The sequence below is a fragment of the Mesoplodon mirus genome (genome assembly GCF_964341445.2).
Source record: "Mesoplodon mirus genome assembly, chromosome: 7".
Taxonomy (NCBI): Eukaryota; Metazoa; Chordata; class Mammalia; order Artiodactyla; family Ziphiidae; genus Mesoplodon; species Mesoplodon mirus.
In genome coordinates this window covers 8,248,105-8,264,499 of record NC_138983.1, presented here as the reverse complement: position 1 = coordinate 8,264,499, position 16,395 = coordinate 8,248,105, and the positions used below count along the sequence as shown (strand labels likewise).

General features: G+C 61.1%; 4 protein-coding genes across 21 annotated transcripts; 3 read left to right on the top strand and 1 right to left on the bottom strand.

The window, feature by feature from the left end:
* Nucleotides 1-32: 32 nt before the first annotated feature.
* DNAJC4 (DnaJ heat shock protein family (Hsp40) member C4) lies at nucleotides 33-3,566 on the top strand. 13 transcript variants are annotated; one of them, XM_082629188.1, is made up of 7 exons: nucleotides 33-393; nucleotides 748-840; nucleotides 1,507-1,600; nucleotides 2,022-2,252; nucleotides 2,337-2,501; nucleotides 3,180-3,266; nucleotides 3,358-3,566. In XM_082629188.1, exons 1-7 carry the CDS (start codon nucleotides 267-269, stop codon nucleotides 3,464-3,466), a joined length of 906 nt encoding a protein of 301 aa, XP_082485314.1. In that variant the 5' UTR covers nucleotides 33-266; the 3' UTR covers nucleotides 3,467-3,566. The 13 variants fall into 13 exon arrangements, with proteins under 13 accessions (XP_082485314.1, XP_082485316.1, XP_082485315.1 ...); XM_082629190.1 differs by having other exon boundaries at nucleotides 33-397; nucleotides 2,068-2,252; nucleotides 2,340-2,501; XM_082629189.1 differs by having other exon boundaries at nucleotides 33-397; nucleotides 2,068-2,252.
* Nucleotides 3,567-3,753: 187 nt separating this feature from the next.
* VEGFB (vascular endothelial growth factor B) lies at nucleotides 3,754-7,287 on the top strand. 4 transcript variants are annotated; one of them, XR_014294771.1, is made up of 8 exons: nucleotides 3,754-4,161; nucleotides 4,709-4,751; nucleotides 5,098-5,294; nucleotides 5,461-5,534; nucleotides 5,724-5,759; nucleotides 6,000-6,235; nucleotides 6,688-6,768; nucleotides 6,844-6,858. XR_014294771.1 is itself a non-coding variant. In XM_082629200.1 (8 exons), exons 1-8 carry the CDS (start codon nucleotides 4,102-4,104, stop codon nucleotides 6,863-6,865), a joined length of 648 nt encoding a protein of 215 aa, XP_082485326.1. In that variant the 5' UTR covers nucleotides 3,761-4,101; the 3' UTR covers nucleotides 6,866-7,287. The 4 variants fall into 4 exon arrangements, 3 of the variants coding, with proteins under 3 accessions (XP_082485325.1, XP_082485326.1, XP_082485324.1); XM_082629200.1 differs by having other exon boundaries at nucleotides 3,761-4,161; nucleotides 6,101-6,235; nucleotides 6,844-7,287; XM_082629199.1 differs by lacking the exon at nucleotides 6,688-6,768 and having other exon boundaries at nucleotides 3,756-4,161; nucleotides 6,101-6,235; nucleotides 6,844-7,287.
* Nucleotides 7,288-9,085: 1,798 nt separating this feature from the next.
* FKBP2 (FKBP prolyl isomerase 2) lies at nucleotides 9,086-11,857 on the top strand (the record flags this gene model as incomplete). Of its 3 annotated transcripts, none has more annotated exons than XM_082627721.1 (6): nucleotides 9,086-9,226; nucleotides 10,473-10,641; nucleotides 10,966-11,078; nucleotides 11,198-11,244; nucleotides 11,593-11,628; nucleotides 11,718-11,857. In XM_082627721.1, the coding sequence occupies 6 exons, from the start codon at nucleotides 9,165-9,167 to the stop codon at nucleotides 11,777-11,779; spliced, it is 489 nt and encodes a 162-aa protein (XP_082483847.1). In that variant the 3' UTR covers nucleotides 11,780-11,857. The 3 variants fall into 3 exon arrangements, with proteins under 3 accessions (XP_082483847.1, XP_082483849.1, XP_082483848.1); XM_082627723.1 differs by lacking the exon at nucleotides 9,086-9,226 and adding an exon at nucleotides 9,760-9,842; XM_082627722.1 differs by lacking the exon at nucleotides 9,086-9,226 and adding an exon at nucleotides 10,171-10,308.
* Nucleotides 11,858-12,253: 396 nt separating this feature from the next.
* PPP1R14B (protein phosphatase 1 regulatory inhibitor subunit 14B) lies at nucleotides 12,254-14,617 on the bottom strand. The gene is made up of 4 exons (XM_082627452.1): nucleotides 14,145-14,617; nucleotides 13,034-13,117; nucleotides 12,687-12,719; nucleotides 12,254-12,594 (listed from the first exon to the last, which is right to left on the bottom strand). Exons 1-4 carry the CDS (start codon nucleotides 14,400-14,402, stop codon nucleotides 12,526-12,528), a joined length of 444 nt encoding a protein of 147 aa, XP_082483578.1. The 5' UTR covers nucleotides 14,403-14,617; the 3' UTR covers nucleotides 12,254-12,525.
* Nucleotides 14,618-16,395: the final 1,778 nt, after the last annotated feature.

Below are 16,395 nucleotides of genomic sequence, written 5' to 3'. Positions count from 1 at the left end.
TTTTCCCCTCTGTAAGCTGAGGGCTGTGCCAGGCTCCGGTGAAGTTCCAGGCCGATTATGGGGTGGAAACTGCTTTGTGAAACGCGTCTCGCTGCAGAGCGGAGTAACAGCCTTGTCCGAGGGAACAGAACAACGGGGGCTGAGCCGAAAGCCTCACTGAGGGTCAGGCCCCGTGCCGCAGCCTACCCGGGTGGGTGCTGGCGCCTTTCTGCAAGTCCCCGGGCTGCTGTCTCGATGGGTGGATCCGAGGCGTCAAAAGCCAATGGATGTGCGGGGGCGGGGCTTCGCCGCTGGTCCGCTCCCTCAGGCCTATGGGCGTGGTCTGGATGTCTAAGCCAATGAGAGTGTGGAGGCGGGGCCTGAATAGGAGCAGGAAACGGCGGCCGCCAAGGGGTCTGTGAGTGAAGGGGGGCGGGGCTTGGTGTGGCTCTCCCTGCACCCGCCCCCCGAGCTCCCAGGGTGGGGAGGGGGTCTCGGCGTCCGGGGCTGGTTGTACAGACACCGAGACAAGGGTGGAGAGGGGCTCTGGACGCCCGGGTCGGAGGCGGGGACAGGGCCAGGACACCGGGGTCTGGTCTTCAGCAGGGAGGTTCCACCCGCCCCTGAGTCCCCCGGACCTGCTTCAGTTTTCCTTTGCATCTCAACGGGGCCAGGTCCCTTCCCTCTGCCCCCCACCCCCACCCCTCATCCCCGCTGCAGTGGTTGAAGTCTGCTCCCATCCCACTGTTCTTTGTGACCTTTCACCAGATGCCCGCCTGCCTTCATGCTGCCCCTGCGCCTGCGCCGGCTGTGGCCCCACAACCCTCCCACTCGGTTCTTCGCAGCGGCCGCCCGGCAGCGGTGAGTCGGGCGCCCGGGGCCGGGCCCGGTCGTTCAGTAGGTTTTTGTGGCTGGCCTGCCCAATTCTAGGCCCTGCGCTAGGTGCCGGGATAGTCTAGGTGCTGGGATAGTCGTGATCGCTTACTCTGCGTCAGGCGCCTTACAGGCTTGTCAGCTTACCCTCACCTTCACTGCTGAGGGCACAGGATCAGAGATTAAAGGATGACCCCCCAAGGTCATACAGAGAATTAAGTGGCACATCTGGAATTTGAGCCCAACCAAACCCAATGCACCTTCCACAACTCAGGTGGTTGTCAAGCATCGCTGTGCATAACCCAGGCGGGGTGTGGGGAGCTTACAAAACTGCAGATTCCTGGGCGCTGCTCTGGAGATTCTGATTTGCAGGAATGAGGTGGGCCTCAAGAATCTATTTTTTAAAACATGCTTTTCAGGCGTTTCTGATGCAAGGGGTCTGAAAACTACACTTTGAGACAATCTGATCTGCCCCTTACCTGGAACACTCAAAAAGGGAGGGATGATTTAGAGATCTCCCTTGGCACCTGCCTCAGCCCCCTCAGCATCTGGATGCTGAGTTGAAGGGTGTGATCCAGCGGGGCTGGGACGGGCAGGGAAGGGGTATCCTCTGTGTTTTCCTTAGCCTCTGCAGGTTTGGGCCTCTCTCCACAGGTCTGGCCCCAGTAACTACTATGAACTGTTGGGGGTGCATCCTGGTGCCAGCGCTGAAGAAGTTAAACGAGCTTTCTTCTCCAAGTCCAAAGAGGTACCAGTGGTCTTAAGTGGAGAGGGGGAAGGGAAGTCTGAGCCAGATGGGGTACGCTCCAAGTTCTCAGGAATGGAGCTGAGAGGCTCACTCTGGCTGGTGCACATTCCCTCAGCATTGGGAGCTGCCCCAAGTGGAGAGGTCTGGCCGGGTGGAAGGAAGGGCTGTGGGGCAGGAACCAGGAGTCCTGATGGGCTGGGCTTGGTTCTCTTGACCTGCCTGCTCTTGAGAAAGCTGGGACCAGGGCATACAATGAGAGCCAGGCAGCAGGTGGGGAGGGCTTGAACAAGGGGAGGGGGCAGGAGTTTGTGCTTCCTAACTCTCTGGTCTTCTAGAGGGATGTGCAGGCCTGAGGGTGAGGGTCACTGCCCAGGGAGGGCCTCTGGGTATGATATGAGCCCTTGTGGGTGGATATTGTCAGGATAGGTCATGGGAAGGAAGATGAGGGGAGTCCTGCCCCACCCCAGCTGCATCCTGACCGGGACCCCAGGAACCCAGCCCTGCACAGCCGCTTTGTGGAGCTGAGTGAAGCATACCAAGTGCTGAGCCGTGAGCAGAGCCGCCGCAGCTATGACCACCAGCTCCGCTCGGCAGCTTCCCCAAAGTGTCCAGGAACCACAGCCCATCCCAGGTCTGCTCATCAGGCCCACAGGTACAGTAGTCCTGCCCCCAGCTTGCCACCCCCAAGTCTCCTGGGGAGCCCCATCTTTACACTGTCCCTTCTTCTACCTCCCAGCAGCTCCTGGGCACCCCCCAATGCAAAATACTGGGCCCAGTTTCATGAAGTGAGGCCTCAGGGACAAGAGTCAAGGCAGAAGCAGCACATGCACAACCGGCGGGTGCTGGGGTACTGCCTCCTGATCATGCTGGCAGGCATGGGCCTGCACTATGTTGCCTTCAGGTGCGCGTCCCCCTAGGGTGATGGGCAGAGGGCAGGAGGGTGGGTGAAGCCCAGTGTCAGCCATCCATCCATACCACCCCTGTGGCCTGCACCCTTGTGTCTCTCAAGCTAAGAACTGCATGAAATCGGTCTCCTCCAGAGCCTCTTCTTATTTAGCAAAGGCAGCTCTGCACTAAGGGCTAATGTCATTTTCAGTTTTTTATAATTTGAATTTAAATCTTTGGTGCTGGTTGCCAGAGAGTGCTGGAGCCAATCAAAATCCTGCACAAGAAGGAAATGCATTGAACTGGGCCTCACCAGCAACTGTCTTCACTTGTTTGGCAGTTGCTGTTTTCCTGCCACTCTCTCATGCGTGCCATTGCCACCGAGGTTTGATAGCAAAGACACCTAAAGGCTGGTGCATGATGGAGTTAGATGAACAAACCTTTCTAGTTGCCTTTAAGGACCTCCGTGACAGAGCTGCTGTCACCACCTTCAGGACAGTCAGGGACCTGGGTCACCATTAGGCCCTGGACAAGTCCCAGCTACTCTGTGCCCCTTTCCTCACCTAGCACAGGCAGTTAGCTGAGGTCCCCACAAGTGTAAAGCTGTGAGACCCTCAAGTGGGGTGGAGGGGGGTGGGACTTGGGGGACAGCGGGGATTGGGGATTCCCAGAGTCAGCTGTAACCCCCTTGCAGGAAGCTGGAGCAGATGCATCGTAGATTCATGGATGAAAAGGATCGGATCATCACAGCCATCTACAATGACACTCGGGCCCGGGCCAGGTCTGTCCCAGCTCTTTCCTGCCCTCTCCTCACTGTCCTGGCACCACCCTCCAGGATCCCACTCCCGACCACCAGGTGCTCTCCTCTGCAGGGCCAACAGAGCCAGGCCCCAGGAGGAGCAACGGCAGGGGCAGCAGCTGCAGCCACCACCCGGGCCTCGTCAAGGCCCCGGGATCGTGCCCCCCGGCCCCAGCCCCTGAGCGGCTCACCTTGGAGAGCTCACTTTGGATGGGGCCCGCGGTGTGCTCCCTTCTGGGACACCCCACTCCCCAAAAAGCGTGCAATAAAGTGATTCTCAGAGCTCTTGTCTGGCTCACTCCTGCAGGCCCAGAGCCCCCGGCCCGGGCCCCGCCCTCCGGGTTCTGGCGGCGGCAACCCGGGAGCCCGGCCCCCTGGGCGGTGCGTCCCCTTTCCCCTGCTGCGGCAGGAGGTGGGGTGTGTGTAGAGGGGGCGGGCCCCGCCGGCGGCCTCGCCCCCCCTCCCCCACCCCGCCCCCGCCCCGCGGCCCGGTGGGGAGCGCGTGTCTGGGTCACATGAGCCGCCCGCCCGCCAGCCCGGGCCCGGCCCCCCGCCGTCCCCGCCGTCCCCGCCGCCCGCCGCCGCCACCACCGCCCGCCCGCCCGCCCGGCTCCTCCGGCCGCCGCCGCCGCCGCTGCGCTGCGCTGCGCTGCCTGCGCCCAGGGCTCGGGAGGGGGCCGCGGAGGAGCCGCCCACCGCGCCCGGCCCCCGCCCGCCGCTCCCGGGCCCGCGCCATGGGGCTCTGGCTGCCGCCGCCCCCCGCGCCGCCGGGCTAGGGCGATGCGGGCGCCCCCGGCACGCGGCCCCCGCGGGCACCATGAGCCCCCTGCTCCGCCGCCTGCTGCTCGCCGCGCTCCTGCAGCTGGCCCCCGCCCAGGTACGTGCGTCCGCGACAACCCTCCCGCCCGCCGTGCCCTCTCTCAAGGTTGGCGGAAGTGGGGAGGCGCGGAGCGACCGGGTTCTCGGGGATCCGCGGGGTCGGGCCTCGGACGGGGGCGTCTCGGGAGCCCGGCCTGGGCATCCCTCGGGAGGTGTCCCTCCCGGCCCGCCCGCCGGCCCAACTCCGGGGCCACTCCCCCGCCCCACCCCGTCCCCAGGGCGCAGCCGGGGGCGGGGCCGCCTCGGTGCCTGCAGGACGCGGTTCGGCGCTCACTGTGCCCCCTCTTGGTCTGCGGCCTCGAGAACAAGCCCGGTCCCCAGGCTTGGAGGTTCGACGCTGCCGGCAGAGTGTGCCTGGGGGGTTGTAGCCAGGGCAGGTCCCAGGTCCCAGGTGGCCTGGAGAGGACAGGTAAAGCTAGAGTGGCCCCAGGAACGGAGTAGTCTGGAAATAAGCCTCCTGACTGCAAGGGCAGAGCCCTGGGGCCAGCGACAGGGCTAGCCCTTCCTGGAGTGCACCTTGGGTCCAGGTTTCTTCTCTCCTGCAGGGCCCGGTCTCCCAGCCTGATGCCCCTGGCCATCAGAAGAAAGGTAATAGTAACAACAGGAACTTTCTACTAGCCAGCACTAAGAATCTTCTCTTCCAGTCCTGATTCCAGACTCTGTGTATTCCTCATCTTGTGTAATCACACTCCTCTGTAAGATGCAAACTCTTATTCTGCCCATTTCACAGAAGAGGAGATTGAGGAAGGGGGGTTCCTGGGTTCTGGATGAACAGGGCAGGGGAGACAGATTGGGAGGGCAGAAGTGGGGGCTAGTGGAGGGTGGCTGTGACATGGGAACTAAGGAGAACAGCTTCTGGGCGCAGGGGTAGGGGAACCAGGGAGCAGCTGCAGTAAACCCAGTGGGGACTTAACCCTTACGCATCTGCCCCCAGTGGTGTCATGGATAGACGTGTATGCTCGTGCCACCTGCCAGCCGCGGGAGGTGGTGGTGCCCCTGACCATGGAGCTCATGGGCACTGTGGCCAAGCAACTGGTGCCCAGCTGCGTGACGGTGCAGCGCTGTGGCGGCTGCTGCCCTGACGACGGCCTGGAGTGTGTGCCCACTGGGCAGCACCAAGTCCGAATGCAGGTATGGGGCAGGTGGAGTGTGCCTGGCTGGATGCTAGCGTTCTGGGGACCGAGAGGGTGGCAACCAGAGCCCTGGCTGGTGGGCAAGGTATTCTCATTTCTCCAGCCCATGGAGCGTCCGCTTCCTCTCTTTCTGACTGTCTCTCTCCCTGTTTTCCTGAGCACAGATCCTCATGATCCGGTACCCAAGCAGTCAGCTGGGGGAGATGTCCCTGGAAGAACACAGCCAGTGTGAATGCAGGTGCCAGCCAGGCCCCACTCCTGAGTTCGCAGAGACAAGGCTTGGGGGGTGTTGGGTGTGGTGGTACACCACAGCGGGGACCAGGTTTCCAAGAGTATAGCCGGGTAGGCCTGGGATCTAGGGCAAGAGAGTAGGATGCTTGGCTTCCTGATCCTCTTTTTCCTTGTCTCTGTCTGTCTCTCTTTTCAGACCAAAAAAACGAGAGAGTGCTGTGAAACTGGACAGGTGAGTCTTGGGCTCTTGCCGAGGTGGGGTTGGAGCCCAGGCCCAGCACCCAGAATGTAATGTGTGGGTGGGGCAGGGGTGTAAGAGTGTGTCAGGAAGTTGTGGTCCCCCGCCTTCTCCTCCCACTCGTGTCCCCCTCTCCCCTTTTCCTCTGCTCCCCAAGACTATATGCTCTTCCCCAACCCCAGCTCCCGGGAAGACTCTTACTTCTCACCCGAGACATGTTGCTTCTCCTCCTAGGGCTTCCACTCCCCACCACCGTCCCCAGCCCCGCTCTGTTCCGGGCTGGGACCCTGCCCCCGGAGCACCCTCCCCAGCTGACATCACCCATCCCACTCCAGCCCCAGGCCCCTCTGCCCACGCTGCCCCCAGCGCCGCCAGCGCCCTGACCCCCGGACCTGCCACTGCCGCTGCCGACGCCGCAGCTTCCTCCGTTGTCAAGGGCGGGGCTTAGAGCTCAACCCAGACACCTGCAGGTGAGGAGTTGGGTGTGGCGTCAAGGCGCCATCCTGGAGCAGGTCCCGGTGAGCCTGCTGGTGGGAGAAGAGCCAGGGAAGGGGAAGCTTTGAGTGTGCTGAACTATTGACCAAGCGCCTGCTGGCACTGGGGTCAGCATAAACAAGGCTCACATTCTGATGTGGGAGTCAGACACGAGGGCACATGATGCCAACAGAGGAAGTCAAGTCAAGAACTGTGGTGAGGGGCGCCTGACATCGTCTTTGAGAGGTTAGAGATGTCCTGGAAGAGGTGACATCACCAGGTGTAGAAAAGAGAAAGACAGCCTTCCAGTTTGCAAAGCTCTGAGCCTTCCCAGAAACCCCTGTGGTAGAGTTTGTTCCACCTTATGTTCTCCAAGAGGCCAGGGGATGTAGTGGAACGCTGGTCCACCCTTGTCCAAGTTGCTTCTCACCACCCCTCCTTTCCACAGCGGGGCCATGGGGTGGCGTCCTGTGGACCAGGCCAGCTGGGGCTTCCCAGGAGTGTTAGGGGAGAATGAGGTTCACAGAAGGTAAGAAGGGGGTGAGTCTAGAGGAGCAGGGGCTGAGCTGTGCCAGCATGAACGGACCCCTTCTTCCCTTCTCAGGTGCCGGAAGCTGCGAAGGTGATACATTGCTTTTCAGACTCGGTGGGGCCACTTGCCTCACAGGCCTGCCCATAGGGGAACAAGAGGGCATCCTGGTGAGAACAGTCCAGTCCCCAAGACCTCAACCTGGGCGGAAGCTCCTCCAGGACCTGGGCCTCTAAGAGGGCTTTCCAACTGCCCCTTGTCTCTCTGAGGCTGCCGTCCAACAACGTGGGCAGAGTTGGATGAAGAGACCTGGAGGCAGCACAAGGGGTCATGTACCATCTTGGGAGAGAATGGGGTCCCGGCTGAGTTTTTAACCACCTTGTGCAAGTGAGCATCTTACAACTGGCTCCTCCGTCCCCTCACTAAGAAGACCCTGGTCCTCTACAAAACAATGAGAGTTGGGCTTCAGTACAAGAACTGTGAACCCCAGTCCCGATAAAAGAGATAGAAGGAACTGTCCCTGCCTGTGTCACTGTTTGTCACTGTCCAGGCTGGCTGGTTTGGACATGAATGTCTGCGTCACACTGCCTCCTAGATATGGAGCTTGGAGGAGATGAGGCCCAAGGCCCAACAGGTCACAGAGCCAGAATCATGCATCCTTGACGTTCATGTGCTAACAGGCCCTGGGGAGTCCCTGCCCCTCTGCTCATTACAAGGGTTCCTTTCTGGAAGCAGAGGGCCAGTGAGCTTGAGGTGGGACCCAGATCTGCTGAATGATCTTGGTTGTCACTGCCTCTCTCTTTCTGAGCCTCGGTTCCCACATGTGCACACGGAGGGAACAGATGATTACTGTGGTCTGGGCCCTTGGGCTCCAACAAAGAGAGTCACGTAATAGGAAAGAACACCCATCTTCCCTGCCGGGTTATACTCTCTGTTTGTAGCTTTTTGCTCCCGGTAGCTTAACTCGAAGGTCACGCACCTGCTCTGCCCCCACCTCACTCCCACATCCCTGAAAGGGAGGCAGCACCAGAGGTCTGTGGTCGGTGGGCCCCGCTCACCCCAGCTACAAAGTCTTCTCCACTCTCGCCTCCCTGGCACCTTGGGCTCCCCTCCCCAGGCGCTGCTTGGGACTCTCCTGACCTTTATCTGACCGAGCCCAAGCTCAGTGGCCAGCTTTCGGCCTGTAGCCTTCAGTGCCCCTGGGTCTGAGTGACGAGGGGGTGAACTGAAGGGCAACCTTGGGCACCAGTGCTTTGCCCCATCGAGACAGAACATTCATGGCAGAGGTTAAGCCAAAGCAGCTACCCTAATGGGGGCCTTCTCTGAAGTGTTAGATGAGAGGGTGAGGTAGTGATCTTGTTGGGCCCAAACCAAGAGTGGGGTTAAACCAGAAGAGACAATTCCTGACAGTGATGGCTACTTTCAAATCATTTTCTCAGCTATTCCGTCACCCAAAATGCCAGAGCTCAATTAGAGTGAGACAGATGAGGGTTAGGGACAGTAGCTAGCACCTCCCAAGGCCATTTAAGCCTGCCCGGCGTGCACACTGTTTCGTATGTGCCTTCTCACCTAGTCCTCAATTCTAAGTGGTGTAATTATCTTCCTTTTTCAGTTGAGGAAATAGGCTCGAAAAGTTTGACTGACCTGGGCATCTGACCTCAGGTCGGCTCTCTCCCTAACACTCAACTTAGGCTTAGCTGCCTCCCAATTGCAGGTTCATTACTTCAATGGACAGTTGTTCACGCCTGGGTGCTGTGGTGCCTGGAAATAAGTCCGGTTGGGGAACGGACCCAGCCAGACCATTACAGTCATGATTCAGGGGTCATTGTGCAGCAGGTAGAGGCAGGCCTATGCGCTGGGAGAGAAAAAAGGGAGAGAGCATTCGCCGTGGACCAGGGCCTGGCAGTGCACATCACTTGCAGCAATCCTCCAGGGGCCCTGCGGGGTGGGTGTTATCAAGCCCGAGTTACCAGGCCAAGGAACTTGCTCAAGGTCACACAGCCAGTCAATGATGGCAGACCCTGGATTCAAACCCAGGGCTCACTCTGAAGCCAGGCTCTTTCCACAGCAACTGAGGATTGTGGATCCTGAAGAGGCTCAGGGGCAAACAGGAGAGCCGTGGGAGAGGCTGGGGGCGACATAAAATGGCGTCTCAAGACCCCCGCCGCTAACCCGCGCCCACCTGACCTTAATTTTACCTCGACCGGAAGTGCCTTCGGCCCTTTCAGAAGTCACTTTCACCTAACCTTACGGACTACAGAGCCACCGGACCTGACGCATAAGTCACATGGCGGCGCGGGGGGCGGAGCTAGAGAAGGCCGCCCAGGCGGGCTTGTGGCCGCGGGTTTCGCACGGTCCAATGAGGGCGGGCGGCGTGGCCGGGTCTGGTGGCGACGATGACGCGCCTGCGCAGAGACGGCAGCACGACTGGGGTTGACTCCGGGGGCGCGGCGAGGAGGTGAGCGGGGGCCACAGCCCGGGCTGTGGGGAGCCGGGGTGCAAGGGGGCAGGCTGGATCAGGCGGGGCAGGAGCGGGCCGGGGCTCTGAGTGTCAACAAGGGATAGGTTACCAGGAAATTGAGGGTTGGGGTCAGAGCTGTCTGGGGATGCCGCAGGGGGAGGGTTCTCACGCCTCACGGGGCGGGGCTCCGGGAGTCGGGGCGGGACGTGGAACGGAGACGGGTGGGACCTCTGAGCTTGTGCCAGTGGAAGGCGGAGCTCCAGGGCTGGGGGCGGGGCTAGGACTGGTGAGGGACGGAGGCTGGCCCTTGGAGGAGGAGCTGGAACAGGCGGAAGGAGGAGCCTCGGGTTTGGAGACCGAGGGGGAAGGAGCCCAGGCACTGGGGGCGCGGCCTCAGCCGGTGAGTGGCGCGGCTACAGTTCAGGAGAAGGGGACTAGTCCTGTCGGGGGCGGGACTACAGGGCCGGGGGAGGAACCACGCCCTCTAAAGGGTGGGGCTAAGGAGCCCAGCGAAGGGGTAGGCCCAGGTAATGGCCCGGGGCGTCCACGCGGGGGCGGTCTCCGTGGTGGCCGTGCCTGGGGACGCGGTAGGCCGAGAACTCCCCCGGGAGAGGTGGTGTGGGTGGAGCGGGCTCGGCGGCCACCCGATACGGGGCCAGTCTGGGTGCCCCGCAGGCCCCCGAGGGCTCAGAGTTGGGGCGGCGCCTCGGGCGGAGGCACAGGACCAGCCTGGGGGGTACCCCCGGAGGACAGGGGCTCCCCGGAGCCACCCAGTGGAGATGTGTGGGTGCCTCGGGGCCGACCCCCTGCGGCAGCCGCAGAGGTGTGGGTGTGCTGGGCGGGAGGCAATTGGGTGTGGCGTGAATGGGGTCGCCCGGTTGGGGCAACTGCTGCGCAGCCAGATAGGGTTTGGACTTTGCGGAAAGGGACGGGGGGGAATTGAAGAGCAGAGCTGGGGACTGGGAGGGACGGAAGGGCAGGGGGTGAGCAAAGGGGCTGGACCCTGGCTGCTGTGGCCTCCCCTGACCCCCTCCCCCCGCTGCTGGGGTCCTCGGGCAAGCCCCCTTCTCACTGGACTGGTAAGTGTGGCCGCGGAGCCTGGGGGAGGGGGCGGTGACACGGGACAAGGGGATCCCCAGGGGCAGGCAAGGTACGGTGGGGTGGAATCCTCCTGGTACTTGCCCGTATTCCATGCCCTCCCGTTCCTCTCCCCCGGTTGGTTGGTCGGGGTCTGTTCCCGCAGAAACATGAGGCTGAGCTGGGTCCTGACAGTATTGTCCATCTGCCTGAGCGCCCTGGTCACGGCCTCCGGGGCCGAGGGCAAACGGAAGCTGCAGATCGGAGTCAAGAAACGGGTAGACCACTGTCCCATCAAATCACGCAAAGGGGACGTCCTGCACATGCACTACACGGTGGGTGAGGGAGTGGAGCTTTTGGGGGTGGGTGGGCCTTCCGGGGACCAGAAAGGACTTGGGAGCCAGGTTTGTCTGCCAAAAGGTGGGTGACCTTGGGCAAGTCTCCTCATCTACTTTGCATGATCCTATCTTGCTCTTCACTGTCTACTCCCAGTTGGCACCAGCAAGCAGTGCAATGTACTGTGAGCTGCCGAAGGTTCTGTCCCTTTCTAGGACTATGGCCGCCAGTGCTGTGGGCTGCCACCTTGTAGGGAAGAGCACCTGGGGGTGGGAGTGTCAGAGCAGACCCTCCTCCTCACTGGCCTTCCCATGGTCTCACAGGGTAAGCTGGAAGATGGAACAGAGTTTGACAGCAGCCTGCCCCAGAACCAGCCCTTTGTCTTCTCCCTGGGCACGGGCCAGGTCATCAAGGGCTGGGACCAGGGGCTGCTAGGGTGAGTCGAGGGGCCATGGCTGTGGTCCAGGAGGTGAACTGTGGGAGGCAAGCTCCAGGTACGGGTTGGGGGCAGGGAGCCTGGGTGCTGCCACATGCTGAATATGTGTTGTCCTACAGGATGTGTGAGGGGGAAAAGCGGAAGCTGGTGATCCCATCAGAGCTAGGTAAGAGGCCCTTCCTGAATGGGGGTAGGCAGTTCAGGGTTATATCTACGTAAGGGTGAAAGCTGGTTCAGCCTCTGCACTGATCTCCACTCAATCCATTCAATATGTGCCACTTCCAAGTCTAGTTGTGTCCAGCAGTGAGGACAGGGCAAGACCCTTGGGACGCTTGGCTCTGGTGCCCACTCTTTGTCCTCTACAAGACCTTTAGCAGCCCCCTCCCAAATCCATTACACCTTCTCCATTTCTGGCCTTGTGCTGGGATGGGCAGAGGCTTGGTCTCAGCCTGGTTGTCTGCAGAACACCTCACTCTGTCTGGCCACGGCTCACTTTCTTTGTGCATCTTTGCAGGGTATGGAGAGCGGGGAGCTCCCCCAAAGATTCCAGGTAATAAACCATCCTGCCTCCCATCTCCTGCACCCATTCCATCTCCCTGTGGCCCTGGTTCTCATTCTGATCCCACTTCCCCCCTGCAGGCGGTGCAACCTTGGTGTTCGAGGTGGAGCTGCTCAAAATCGAGCGACGTTCAGAACTGTAGCCAAACTGGGGAGGGCTGGTGGAGAGGCCCCCATCAGGGACCAGACTGTTTAAAGAAAGAAAAAAACTTTAAAGCCCATGAAGTGAGCCTGTGTTTGTTTGTGGGCCCTGGAGACTTAGAAACCACAGCTTCAGCCTTCCCTCTCCCTCATCCTCCCCCCATCCCTCCCTCTCCTTTCCTGGCTGCAGAGCCTTGGGGTCTAGTAGGCTCAGTGGCAAGGAGGTCACGATGGCCAAGCCGTGGGTGACTTGGTGGCCCTTGTCCAGAGGGAAAAAGGAGTATTCCTGCCTGCCAGCAGCAACACGGCTCCTCCCCAACTCCCCAGCCGCTTCCAGATCCTGGTCTGGGAGCCAGCACTGGGGTATCGCCATGGCTGCGTGGCCCTTAGGAAGGCCTGCGGTCACCTGGGGAGAAGCTCAGCTGGCAGCAGTTGTAGAGCAGTGTATCCCCCCTAAAAGAAACCAGGCGAGCCTGTTAACTGCACCAAAGGCATATCCTAGCTTTATTAAAGGGCCCGCGCCGCAGTCAATATAAAAACACAAAAAGTCCCGTCAGTTTAATAATAATAAAAAACCCCAAAAATGGAAAACTGAGGGGGCAGGGAAGAGGCCCCTGGGCCAGGGGTACGGGGAGCACTGCGCATGGCACCAGGCCTGGCCGCAGGGCCCCCCGGTATTGCTGTTGCTACGAGGTTGCAGGGCAGCGATTGTCCTGTGGGAGCCACCGTTCACCTGGGTCGAGAACCCTTACTTCTTCTGGGGTGTGCTCAGCTTCTGCATGCCCCGGATCTTGTCCAGCAGGCCAGAGATGAAGGCCTGGAGGGAGGGAGGACATTAAGGAGGCCAGAACTCAAGATGACAGGACCCCAGGCTCCTCACCCCACCCTCTGGGGAAACCACCTCCTTACCTCAGTGGGTTTGTAACAGTCAACCAGCAGCTCCTAGTGGGGCACGGGGGGAAAGTATAAGTATGAGTCTCGAGAACACGAGCCTAAAGTTCACCTACACCCTCTTCCAAGGCACTGGGGCCACCCTGAGGCACAGGAGATGCCACAGCTACTGAACAGCTAGGCAAGTACCACTGGCCCTATTTGACGGAGCCAGAAGCTGAGCCCAGGAAGGTCACAGAGCTGGCTGACTCAGACCAAAGAAGGCCTGGCTCCAGAGGCTTGCCTACCCACGGGGCAGTGCCTCCAGGCACCCCTCTATTCCCTGCTCCCCTGACCTGGCCCTGCTGCCCCCCAACCCCTCTCACCTTGACCCTGGCAGCTCGGGTATCATCGCTCTCCATGTCCAGGAGTTCATCCACGTCAATCTCCAGCTCCGGGATCTCCTCTTCCTGGGGTAGGGGTGGGGGAGGAGGGAGAGACAAGGGCCTGAGTTGGGAGAGAAGGTGTGAGAGGGGCTCTCTGGCTGAGGCCCCTGCCCTACTGCAGATGAGCCAGCCCTCTTGCCCAGCAGACAGCGGCAGCTGCTCCGAGGAGAAAACAGATCAGGCCTGTGCCAAGGCAAACTGCCCAATGAGGGGGGGAGCTTCCTGTCCCTGCCAGTTGGGCACCCTGGGTGCCAGACAGCTAGGGCTGGGGATCCTGGGCTAGGAACCCTGCAGATGTGTCTCCCCAACTTCCGGGCCCCCCATCTCAACCAGAGCACAGGTGGGGCCAGCTGTCCCAACTCATCATAGCCCCTTCCCCTCCCCCAAACACCTGTCACAGCTTCCCAGGAGTGAGGAGGAAGTGAAGGGTGAGGGGTCAGTGGGAAGGACCCAGGCCTGGTAAAGGGGAAACAAAGAGCCCATGCTTTGCTGAGGGAGGGGGTGCCTGCCACCCCTCCCCCCCAGGAAGCATCTCTCCGGTCTGGAGTCAGCTGCATCCCAGGGCTGTGCTAGGGTAGGCAGCACAGGGCAGGCCCACTCCTCCACCCTGCCCCCCGGGGACTGAGTCACCATTTGATCAAGGAAGGAGTCATAGGGTGGAGAACTAGAACCCAGAGTGCGGGCTAGCTTGCCCCCCATGACAAGATGGAGCTCCAGGTTAGCCCATTAGAATAGGCAAGACCCGTACCACCACCACCCAGGCTAGCTAGCTCCTTTTAACTAGTCTAGGCTAGCAGGCAATAGGTAGATCTCCTTTCCCCGCCAGCCCAGACAAGCCCCGAGTCTCCTGTCCAAGGCAGCAGATAAGAAAGGAGTGACTTAGGTCAGACAAGAAAGAGCATACATTGGGGGCGGGGAGTACGGAGAGCTGGGGAGCGCGCGGAAGCGGAGCGCCCATTGACTCCGGGTGACAGGCGGGCTCAAGGTGGGGTTCCCAGGCGGCCCGAATCGGGACCGATTTTAGGGTGTCGGCGCAGGGTGGGGGACACACCTGGCAGTCGTAGAGGCGAGTGAGCTGCTCCAGGATCCACTCCTCCAGGTTGAGGCGCTTCCGTAGTTCCTTGCGGTCGTACTTGACCGTGACCTTCCCTTGGCGCCTCACTGGGCCCTCGTCGTCCGCGCCGCCCGGGCCCTCGCCTGCAGCCCCAGGGGGGCTCTGAAAGTAGACGCGGGGCCCTGGGCCGCCACTCCCCGGTCCAGGGGCCGGAGCCGCCAACGCCGCGCCCCCTGCGGGGCCGCTGTCCGCCATGGCGGCCGCCGGGGCCACGTGCGCGCGTCGGGCCCCTCCCTACGCCGCCGCCTCCGGGACGCCCGCCGGCTGGCTCCGGGCCGTTGGCTCGGGCTAGCTCGTGAGCTCGGCTCCGCACGGCTCCGCTGCGAGGGCGGCGGCGGGGGCGCCCGGGGGCAGCTGCAGCATGCGGAGCCCCCGGGCCTGGCCTGGCCGCGCCCCGCCCCCTCCCCGCCGATCCGCCCGCCCTTTGTCCCCCGCGGCCGCCGCCCGAGCCGCCGCAGCCGAAGCCGCTTTCTCTGTCTTGATCGCTTCCCCCGCCCCCCGACCACACCCCCTTAAAGGGACAGTCCTGCAGCAGGCCCCTCACCCCTACCCCGCCCTCGGGCAGGGGCTAGGAGAGGGTCTAGTCCTTAGAGGTTTGGACCTAGCTGTCTGCTATCCTTTTTAAGCTTCCTGCCCCAAGCCCAGGCGTTCTAAGCGTCCGGTAGCCGGATTTGCGCTCCTGCGGGGAACCTAGTGTTCTGTCCTCACTGAAGCAAAAACAGGGGCCGTCTGAGAATGGAGGGGAGTGGGCACTGTATACAGGACAGAGGTCCGAGGAAGAGACGTGGGAGCCCCCGACTTCTGGGTCCTCAGGCCCTTGGCCAGCGGGTAAAGAGCAGGCTTCTTCGCGCGGACGGACACGTGGGCCGGACGCCCGGGGGTGGAGGAGTGGAGAAGGCGGGCAGGTACTGCCCAGGTCACCGGACGCCCTACTCGTCGGGGTTCCACGCCCCCCATGATGAAGGCCTAGGTTGGTGGTGAGCTGAGCCATCCGGGCGGCCTGAAGGGCCAGACCCCAGGTAGCCACCGCCCACCCGCCAAGATGGCGGCGGGGGACGGAATTATGGGAAATGTAGTTCCCAGGGTCCGGCCCCCATGGCCGCCCCTCCCCTGTAGCGGAACCGGGTCCGGGAAGCGCAGAACTTGTTTGGAGCGCCCTCGTAGGGCTGGTCTCCACAGGGCGCGGTTCTCTGCACCCCGCAACCTCTGTGTGTACAAACTGAGGCGTAAAGAGTTGGGAAGTGGGGGAGCCGGTACTCACGATAATAAAGATAATAACAGCTGACCCTAATGAGAGTTCCTACGGTCGGTTCCACATAGTCGGTTCCAGCGTGAGGGCACCTCACTAGCTCTCCGGTAGATCCTCGCCCTGCGGCCTCCTCTGTTCTTCAGATCTCACAGGCGCCTAATATGGCCCACCTCTCTTAAGTCGACCGTGCGTCTCATTCCCGCACCTGCTTTGATTTTCCATATTTTTAAATAGTGTCTCTCATTCATTTGTTCAGTCTGCCTCCCATTTCTCAACTATGAGCTCCATGAGGCAGAGACCTGTCTGGCCTTTGTTTACTGCTGATGCCCATGGCTGAGTGGGCCTGCTGGGCTTCAAACCCACATGGATCGTGCAAATTACCTGACTTTTGTTGAACTCTCAGCACCTAGGTCAGACTCATAGTAGGTGTTCGATAACTACTGGTTGAACAAATGACCGAATGAAAGAATTAATGGCTTCTTCTGTGCATCCATTTCCTCTGAAGGCTGTGGCAAAGATTAAATAGGAAAGTGCATGGAAGATTCAAGGACTGAACCACAGGGGTTAAGTCACACAGCCAGATAGAGATGGAGCTCAGCTTGTGTACCCAGGTCCCCTGACACAAAATCACTACTCATACCACAGCACAAGGCTGTGCAGCTCTGTTTGGGATGCTTCCACAGATAGCAGGCTCACCCTCTGCAGTCCCAAGCACAGTCTCAGCGTCCCAGAGGCAGTAAGTCCCAGCCCCTCACAGACACCCTCTCTCTGGATGCCAGAGAAGTCCTCTGCAGTAGATGGAGTTCAGAGAGAGGTTGACACTGGCCCAGGGTCACACAGCTGGTGCTGCAGACACACCCAAACCTAGGACTGTAGGCTTACCTTGTAGCTGCGGAGAATAGACAATGAGAAGGCGCTGGCTGAGAATGGTGTGTGTGG